The sequence below is a fragment of the Haliotis asinina genome, chromosome 6 (assembly GCF_037392515.1).
Source record: "Haliotis asinina isolate JCU_RB_2024 chromosome 6, JCU_Hal_asi_v2, whole genome shotgun sequence".
Taxonomy (NCBI): Eukaryota; Metazoa; Mollusca; class Gastropoda; order Lepetellida; family Haliotidae; genus Haliotis; species Haliotis asinina.
This window is the reverse complement of record NC_090285.1, coordinates 38,740,391-38,750,683: the sequence shown is the minus strand read 5'-3', so window position 1 is coordinate 38,750,683 and position 10,293 is coordinate 38,740,391. Positions and strand designations below refer to the sequence as shown.

Genomic DNA, 10,293 nt, shown 5'->3' with positions numbered 1-10,293 from the left:
GCTGCACGCGTGTGCGCCAGGGCATCTGTGATACACCAGACTGATCCCGGATTTGTGCCAGGTAATTATAACATGTAGTGGGTAAACGAGAATGTAAGGCACTCACTCCTACCCCAGTTTAATTTCGTAATTCTCAGCGCCAGGCAGCGCAACAACAAGTAACACCCTCCGAAGTCTTATTGTGACGTAGCCATGTAACCATCAATCTTCACTAGCACTAGACTGAGCCTCTGTCCCGACACGTCAAGCATCTATAAAACAATAATTATAAAACACCTTTGTGTAAATGCTCATTATAATAACCTGAGAAAGGAAGACGACAACTCACAACCGATAATATGCATGTTGCATGTTGTATGTTGCCGCGGTGTGTATCTGCTATGAATGGATACGCGCTGGTCTTGGATGGATATAGGTAACTTGTTTCATGGCTTTATAGAATTTAGGACGTACATTATTGAAAAACTGAATATCAAGTCCTTTATTTGGTGAGTGCAATGTTTCGATAGAGATTCTTCTGAAGTAGTGCAACGGTACAAGACACTGTGTCGAAACGTCGCACTCAAAACATAAAGAAGCTGATACCAGTGAACTTTGATCTGTACCGTATATCGTACGGGGTCGCATCTATCGAAATCACGTTCATGCAAGAGCATACATTCATTGGGTGTAGCAAGGTGTAGTGATGCAGTTAAAAATGTTTCCCTAATATGGCCACGTACATGCGTGTGTATGCATGCTGAATGCACTAGCCCGGACTTTCGTTGTTTTAGTGATAGCTGACTGAGATACCATGCTGCTGTTAAACATGAAAACCCCACAAAGACACATAATACGGACTCCAAAGCCGGCGGGTCCTTGTTGCACCCATTAATGCGGAGTACCAGACAGGGACCAACAAGTACCATATTTTAACGTCGGGGTCGAACCCGCACCCTACCCCTCTGCAGGTGGACACATGACACCACGGATGCGGTTCGTTCATTCCTAAGGACATTAAAATCTGGTGCTTACATTCATTAAGATAGGAAAATCTGATTTGTACATTAGGAAATGAAAGCAATCTCCAGATGTATATACTCACGTTTATTGTACACCTGTCCTACCACTCCGACAATTGTTCAAGTGTCTCGTGGGAAGCCAACAGCACCCTACTCCATGTTAATGTTTTTTTCGAGTCTGACCTTACCCTGATCACATGTCTCAAATTGATTGTCATGTGGATATACTGGGTAGTTCACTGTTCTAAGTATGATAGACTCTCTGCAGATTTAAGCGAATTCCTCTATCGGTGTCTGCTGTGACCAAAGGAAAAGGTCCTGGTGTCATCATGTACGCTTTATCTAGACAACTGGTATTCTGCTCATAACATGTGTCACGAAAACAAATTATGTCCTTCCTCTTCTGGGAACATATACCTTAAGACAAGTTAATTTTGTCATCAATAATGCACTCCCGTAGCACAACCTACTGACCTGGTGGTAGTGTATTTTATTCGGATCTAAAAGATCACCTTTAGATGAAGGTGCCATGTACGTTCCAGTTGGCAAACCTTCCTAGTGAACCCTACATTGCGACCTCATTATATATTATTCACTTCCTACCGAGGAACAGTTGACAAAAGCCTTGATTTTAAGTCAACAAAGTTCCGAGCGTGGTTATAGCAATTACCTGACACACACACACACACACAAAAAACCGATGCGGATCAATCAAATGTTCACAACACCTGTTTTAGAATTCGGTAATACAGTTTTTCATCAAACTGTTGAATGTTCCAAAACATATATAATCACGTGGATCGCAATACTGGAGGATCGATCAAAATTCTATCCATGAATTCTAGGGTATGTTTTACCGGTTGCCATTGTGATTTATGCGAACAAGACGAGTTACTCAGAGTGCTTTTACCTGATTAATTGTCACTGTGCATTAATAACTGTTCGATAAAGTTACTTCCTTTACCAAGTATGTTGTCTCAGCATAGTCCAGCAATATCACGGAGAGGAACACCAGGACTTCACTCATTGAACCCATGTGGGAAATACCCGGGTATTCAGTTTGACGAGCGAATAGTTTTCTCACCCCCCACCCTAATCCTCACCCAACCCTCGAATTATGAATGCCAAAGGAGGTTCCACCAGTGTTACGTCTGTAGTTATGTCACTGGTGGTATTATCTGGGAACATCTGGATCTGAGCGATACATGCACGGCCTCAGTAGCGGAGGAAGTGTCAGTTAATGAGACACATTAATAGATTATTCGTTCCCCATGAAGTACACATGACTTAAGATAATTATCATGTATGTTTAGACTTAGTGCCAAGTTATATTTTTAGAAAGTAGGCAAATGCTGTGACAAGACCGCGTAAGTGACGCATCAACTGGCAGCAGCAGCCGCAGGAAAAGATTAAGCTTGCATATCACACACAATGTTTGCTTGTGGTGTCCATCCCTGTGATGATGGCCTGTAAATCACAGAGTTTGATGGATGCTTAGTTGGAGTTTAATGCTGCACTCAGCAATTTTCCACTTATATGGCGGCGATCTGTAAGTAATCGAGTTTGGACCAGAAAATCCAGTGATCAACACTGTGAGCATCGACATACGCAACTGAGATACGATGACGTGTGTCGATTGTCAGCGAGTTTGATCACCCGATGCCATTAGTCACATATGACGACAAGCATGAGGTACTGAAGACCAGTTCTAACTCGCATTCTCAAGAGGGTATCGAATTTGAATCAGGCAGCCCAGTCATTGGTGTCCTAAGCGTCGATGTTCACAAGTGGGAGAGAGTTATATCCAAACCTTTACCGAGAATAGGCTACCTCACGACAAGCATGCGCTGCCGTAGAAAATGTTTAATACGCGTGTTCATGGTTTTTGGCCCAAATACGCTGTGAGAACCTCCCAAATGACGCAATATTTGGGATGTTCGAGTTCGGCAAGCCGAATTCTGGCAGTGTACACACACTGCGCGGATCGTTCTGGTTTTCCAAATCGAACGCGAGCGATGAAAACGTATACCCATGTTTGTAGGAATTGTGATGCGCGCTTTTTTCAAGGGAGGGTATTCATGGCATCTAACGACCACTCGAAGTGTCGTAAAATATCAGAGCTGCGCTGTTTTTCGCAGGGTTGTACTTGTATGTGTCTGTCAACACGTAAGAAATGTTCAAAAACAAAACCAGAATATCTAGTACTAAAATATAAATATAAATAATGAACACTTTTATTTTCATAATGGCATGAAATGTACTCTTAACGAAAGTATGTACAAATACTTGTGTTTTACAAGAAAATGTCAGAACTCTTTAACATACATCAATATCAAAACGTAATGCTAAAAACACTGGAAAATGTTATATTTTTCAAACCTTTGGGTGAGAAACATGAATGTTACAAAACTTATGTTAGTCGTACTTCAGTGGAACTCATGAAACTATGAATGACTTTATGATATTAAGTATTGATATAATTTCTGAGGTCTTGCCAGATTTTAGATAATTTTATGCCAGTTTTATTATTTTTGCCTTGATAATCAATAGCTATTACGGAATCGTTCGTGTCCAGCCTCGAACCCTTGGGCTGAATGGTAGGCAGTCCGCAAGATGACGTCACAATTGGCCGTTTTTGTTGTGTATTATTTCACTGCTGTGACAATGATAAATGGGCAATATACTTCTCGACTCAATGGTAACATTATACGCATAGGCGTGTATAAGAAACAGATTACTTCACTTATGTTAGTCGAAACTGTCTTACAATTTCTTTGTTGCGAAATGTATCTAACTCGTAGCAAAGATATGCTTCCCGCCAACTATATTTTAAACGGTATTTTTCAGACAGTAATCTCTATGGGGATTCATACTTAAAGTATCCTCAGATAGTGTACCGTTATCTTTGACAAAAACAATGATTCTGTTATCTAAGGTAGTGTCCTAGGGACAGCATACACGTATGGTGTACTAGCAGTCACTCAGGTGAATTTCGGAATCGCAGGTGTTAAACACAACCGAGAACACGAAGTTATATCATTAAATACAAAGTACGTGAACATACATTGAAACATAAACGCTTCACATATGGTATTGGACTGTTCCCTACGGCAAACAAACTGTACACGTATGTATTTCCTTACAGTAACCAATGAAGGACAAAATTAAAGTACTTGTCATATGAACGTTGAAACGTAAGCAAATAGGCACCTTTAAACCCTTCGTAGAAAAGTAGTTTTCAGTTTGGGCATTTTAAAATGTCAATGCCAGTACCCTCTTGCGGAAGACCTTGTTTCGATCCTAAGCGATTGGAGATGGACGAATCATCACCGCTGTCAAATGAGCATCTGTTATACAGCACATGAGCAGTTCCGAAGCGGCCACAGGCATCGTAGCAAGGGAAGTGTGTTCACACAAAACCGCGAAACCATAGCATATGGCTGATGTAGAAGAATGGCAATATCCATGCTGCGGATATCGCACCACTGAGATACCATAGCCGGTGACATACAGACAGTACCAATAAAGTATGATAAATAATTACCTACAGCAACAACTACAGCATGGTCCCATGATTTCCAGCCAAAACGGTCTCATGTGGTTTACCAAACTGTCACAAATCACATGGGCAGTCTGTGATGGTCTCTTCTCATCGTCTGTGAATTGCATTTCCTTTTGTGGGTGATCCATTAACAACAGAAAAAGGTCCATGAACTGGTTTTTGATTCTTGATTTCACGTCACTTCCGGGAAGGAAATATTGTGGAAAGATATTGCGGCAAGGTCCCCGTTTCCTTTTGCGTCCAGTTACAGGTTAACGTTGATCAGACCGTTGGCAGTACTCGGCGCAGCTGCTACCTTGCTAGATCTTTTTTTCCTAATATAGGCAAACACAAAAATATATTAATGAGTTATGCAACTTGTTGAAAAATTGAATCTCATAGGGCGTTGTTATTTTGCAAACTGGCACGCATAAGGGTGTTTTGTGTTTGCGTGATCGCTTCCAATCATAGCGCTGACGACTTCAAAATACTCCATCCTGATTAAGCTACAGTAGGTATTACCTTTAGTAAATGGCATGCTTACCCTTGGCAAGGGCTTCTTGTGTCGTCACTGACTGGCATGATTTATATAATATGCAGTTATCTGCAGCTTAAGTTCGGTGGAATATGACTCAGACTGAGACTAGAGCTCACTCATATATTGTGTGGCTTACGCTGCATCTGTACCGGCCACATGTAAATGAAACTTTTCATAATCAGTTCACAAGCCATATGACCAACATATGATCGTGTAACGGATTGTGTTCATGCGTTGTTACAATAAGCTATAAATCTTACCGGAAATGTTTCACAGTGACCATTATTATCATTAATACCACCACTACTCCAAAGACAGCTACCACCACAATGCTCACTGAAACAGAACATTTTGAAATATATCTCGTTTTATGTCTGTATAGGTCACAGATGACTATGTGCATCACATATTTTAATATCGCTATTTAAGTGCATACCCGTTCACATTCGTGACACAAGAGGTAATTGATGTGTCCTGTCCCTCATACTGAAATACTAACACATTATCGGACAATAGAGTAGACTAGTGGTAAAAGCGTTTGCTCATCACGCCGAAAACCTGGGTTCGATTCCCTATATGGTGTATTATGCGTAAAACCAACTCACTCACCCAAAAATCCATTATGTTCTTTAACATGTTCCTGCATCATTGATACTGCCTTGCAAACCACGTTGGATGTTTCCTATCACAACTTATACAAATCCCTCTCTTGACTGGCTCTAAAAATTATACATTCTCCAGGTTTGTTGTAACGCTATAAAAGAGCATCATTAAATTAGATATCTTGTACACAGTCCTTTTTCATTAGTGAATAATATATGTTTAGATCGAAATAAAATCTAACCCCATCGTTCGTATCTAATGTGTTCACTGGGAGTTTTTCTCACATTTAAGCACGGTCAGAAGAAAGAAAAAATGCCGCTCATAACATTCATGCATGTGTTCATTTGAGCAATGTCACAACTTCTTCATGCACTGGCGCATGGTGCTACACTTCTTCTGGCACCTTTTAGTCTTAATGTCATAACCCTATCCTACAGGCGTACATATGCCCAGTTTATTGTTTAGGCTTTAGGGAGTTTGTCCACAGCGAAGACACAATCAGGATTGTTGGCCACATAGGACCATAGCTGAGCGGACAGACTATGCCTGATTTAATAGTGATGTGTATATTTTAGGATGTCCTCTGCTTGGACTCAACCAAAGTCCTATATAGTCCAAGAAGACCAACTTCCAAAATAGCTTTAATTGTTATAAAAGCCTTTTGTTCATAATATGACGCTCTGTTAGCTTTCTTTCCAGTTGCATTTTTATCTCCCTTGCTAGATTCAGGTGTTGAAACGTTTGTCTGCAGGCTGGCCAAATCTGTCGATTTTTGTCGAGAACCAATATATTCAGAAGACAAGATTTGTTGATGTATCTTTATCTCACCATGTAATGTCTATTACAATAGATTTTATCTGAAAGACTCAAATCCTCTTGAGTGATTTTCACTTCCACACATGCAAACAATGCGTGTAGGGCCTTTTGTGCTTATTAGATAATGTCGTGGGAAATATACAACACTCCGACCTTAACCTTGCAAAATATAACTGTCTAAATTACATTACATGCAACATCAAAAGCCCGAGTTGCACCCCATGATCAGCGATGGAGACGTCAAATATTCATTCTCGAAGACAGACAACCAATACAATTAATGCCAGTGAAGCGCAGTGTCAAGTTATCAACGGTTACAATGACGATCAGTCATGACTACTTTGCATTCTTACCTACAATCGTGGAATGGGCTGGAGCTTGGTGTAAATGTGCTGGAGTCGGAGCCTTGGTACTCCCTGAGCCAGTTGTCCGTTCAGAGGGAGCGGAGGTGGGTTTGGGTTCAGAAGAGCTGGTAGTGGTGTTCGGTTCAGGGTCGCTGGTAGTGTTTCCCGTACTACCCCTTTCAGTAACCGTACTGTCAGTGCTGTTCTGCGAAAAGGTGCTAGTGGTAGGCGGCACGGCGGTTGTTTTAGGTTTCGGTGTCCCTTCCGAACAGGAAAGGCTTAGTGATCCTGAGAAAAGTGAAAACGGAACATGGTTTGAGCGCCCTATACCTAGAAAACTCTGCATTAAAATAACGTTATGGAAATTATTTCGATAATCAACATGTGGGCAGAGATACTTTCACTGTCATGTATACTGATATATTACTCCTTGAGCTTAGGGACATCTGAGACCAAACATGTCAAAGGAAACTAAATATTGAACTTTCAGTTCGAAATCTCAGTTCGAAATTCTTGGTCTTTGCTTGCACTGAATCTTTGGAAAGTGTGACGGGATGAGGCAAACTGCGCAGAAGCAATGCACAATGTTATATCTGCGCACCACCAAATTGATTCTTTTGAGATGGGCGCTTTCTGAAATGGAAGCGAATCAACCTCAAGTTGGCCAGTCAAGCTACATGGTCTTTCCAATAATCTACCCTTATGATATTACTCAATATTTTACATACATGAAAGTGTGAGCATCTGAATAACTCTCTCTGTGGAGAACTCTCAGTCTGTAAAAATATAACGTTTTAGAAACACTCGGGTTATGTAGGTTTACCTCCAAATGATGTCTGAACTAAGAGAACGCAGAAATCCGCCACAGCATCCGAGCCCTTCGTGAGAGTGAGGATAATCATCTGTCCTGGCTCGATCCGTCCTGTAGTGTTTGAGGGTGTCCTGTCTCCACAGTTATATGTGTGATCAATGGCCTGTGTGAAGTACAGGGTAGCGTCACACTGTGAACTGCCTCCCTGGACTGTCAACTGAAGATCAACAGTGCCACCCTGCGCCCTTAGCTGGCACACGCATCTTCCTTGGTAGTTAACTGCTTTAGAAGTGTCCAAATAAATGGCAGTTCCACTTCCAAAGCTTCTCTCACATATATTCACAACTGAAATGGCATAAATATACATGCATATTTCGAACGTTTCATAAGTGTTCAGATAGATAGCAGTTCCACTTCCAAAATTATTCTCATACAAGCTCACAACTGAAAAGGGATAAATATCTTAGATTGTATCTTTCCTTTGAGGAAAGTCTTTAATCTGTTACAGATATAGTTATGTTATGCCATTAGTTTTTAATTTTTTATTGATTATGGTTAGAATATCTTAATAAATCATCGAATGATCTTAAATTATATATAATTTGATATGAGAGTATATCAGAAAAGCACCCATTGATGATAAAAACTTATCCCTGCTTGCCGTAAGAGACGACTACCAGGATCGGGTGGTCAGGCTCGCTGACTTGGTTGACACTTGTCATTGTATCCAAGTTGCTTCAATCCATGCCCATGCTTTTGGTCACTGGATTATCTGGCCCAGACCCGATTATTTTCAGACTGTCGAAATATAGCTAGAATACAATACTGCTACGTAAAACTAAACTCACTCACTATATCAGAAAAAAATATACCTGTATCCCCAGTTGTAGTTTGACAAGCAGGTTCTGCAACCAAAATCACCACTATTTTCAGACTTCATTATCATGCTCTTCGGACAAAAGTACAGGATGTCTTACTTATTAAGGTACATAGTGACCATTTCTATGATAAACATCAAGAGGCAATTACAAAAAAATCAAGATATCATAATGAACGTATACATGTATGTGTTATTATCTGCTAGAGTATAACTTGTAAAATACCTTATGAACTTAAATCGTTGACCGACTGATGCATATAGAAATACAGCGTTGGCTAAAATTGAAAGACGTGGAACATTTGGCATTTCTGAATATGTTTCTGTATGAGAAGTAGCTAATCTTCTCAAAAAGATGCTAATCAAATACAAACCTAAAACCTGTGGCTTTTGAGCTGTAACCATTTTCGTGGTTGTGCTTGCTTGCCCAGATCCCGCAGGTGTGGTGATGTTTGTAGTACTGGTCGTCACCTCGTTTCCAGTGCTCTTTGTAACAGGCACGGCTGTTGTAGAACGCACAAGAGTAGAGGTTGTGGCAGGCACCCGGGGAGTGATGGGAGGTTTCCGTGTGCCCTCAGTGCAGCTTAAACTCAGAGATCCAGCTGTAATATTTTAAAAGATGGGAAGTCATACCATTATCACTTTGGTAATATTGGATCGCGTGTCGCCGACAAACTCTTGCTGGGCAGATGTACATGGACTTAACAACTGGAGTCAAATCCGTTGCAGTAATCACAAGGAATCTCCTCTAGAAAGAGCCTGTCACCCCATTCCTACTTTATCATGAGTATGTGTGGCAGTTCTGCTGATGGAAATTGAAATATCATCTCATGATTATTACTTTTGTTCCTCAGCACTCACACAGGAATACCCCTGCTTCACGATGAAGCTGAATAACGTTATATTGGCATACGTCGCAGTTAAATGGTTCGTACATGTTCACACCTCAATTATACGTTAAACTATCACCACGATAATGGTGAGACACCTCTGTGATGCTACTCAAAAATGCACATGTGACATTGTGATCTAGAGAATGATAAATATTGTAAAATGACAGTTTTGCGGTGTTGAACACTCGGGTTATGTAGGTTTACCTCCAAATGATGTCTGAACTAAGAGAACGCAGAAATCCGCCACAGCATCCGAGCCCTTCGTGAGAGTGAGGATAATCATCTGTCTTGGCTCGATCCGTCCTGTAGTGTTTGAGGGTGTCCTGTCTCCACAGTTATATGTGTGATCAATGGCCTGTGTGAAGTACAGGGTAGCGTCACACTGTGAACTGCCTCCCTGGACTGTCAACTGAAGATCAACAGTGCCACCCTGCGCCCTTAGCTGGCACACGCATCTTCCTTGGTAGTTAACTGCTTTAGAAGTGTCCAAATAAATGGCAGTTCCACTTCCAAAGCTTCTTTCACATATATTCACAACTGAAATGGCATAAGTATACATGTATGTATCGAACGTACAGAAGGAAATTTATGATAACAGAACATGTCACAAGTTAATTGTGGAAATCGAAACTTCCGGACGCTCTCCGCCCACACCCTTGCTTCGATCTGTGATGTGTTGCCTGCACGGACAATCTTGAAACTCGACTTATTTATGCAAACCCTTACAACTTCGACACAGCAAAGGACATCTTAACCATCTGTGTCATTTTGAAGCGAAGTAGCTCTCTCGTCATTTTGTGAGTACTCTTCGATTTTGTGAATGTGATGCAAATTGGTTAATAAACAACAATAGTGCATTAGTTGGTTTT

General features: G+C 40.9%; 1 protein-coding gene across 1 annotated transcript in view; it reads right to left on the bottom strand.

Annotated features, from left to right (window-relative positions):
* Positions 1 to 3,208: 3,208 nt before the first annotated feature.
* LOC137287018 (uncharacterized) overlaps positions 3,209 to 10,293 on the bottom strand; it is a 70,675-nt gene continuing 63,590 nt past the window's right edge. The window contains exons 9-15 of the mRNA XM_067819105.1: positions 9,629 to 9,961; positions 8,906 to 9,133; positions 8,527 to 8,559; positions 7,667 to 7,999; positions 6,853 to 7,131; positions 5,341 to 5,416; positions 3,209 to 4,877 (exon numbers count right to left, since the gene is read on the bottom strand). Coding sequence (XP_067675206.1) covers positions 4,808 to 4,877; positions 5,341 to 5,416; positions 6,853 to 7,131; positions 7,667 to 7,999; positions 8,527 to 8,559; positions 8,906 to 9,133; positions 9,629 to 9,961 — 1,352 coding nt within the window. The 3' untranslated portion in view covers positions 3,209 to 4,807. The remainder of the gene's footprint in view (positions 4,878 to 5,340; positions 5,417 to 6,852; positions 7,132 to 7,666; positions 8,000 to 8,526; positions 8,560 to 8,905; positions 9,134 to 9,628; positions 9,962 to 10,293) is intronic.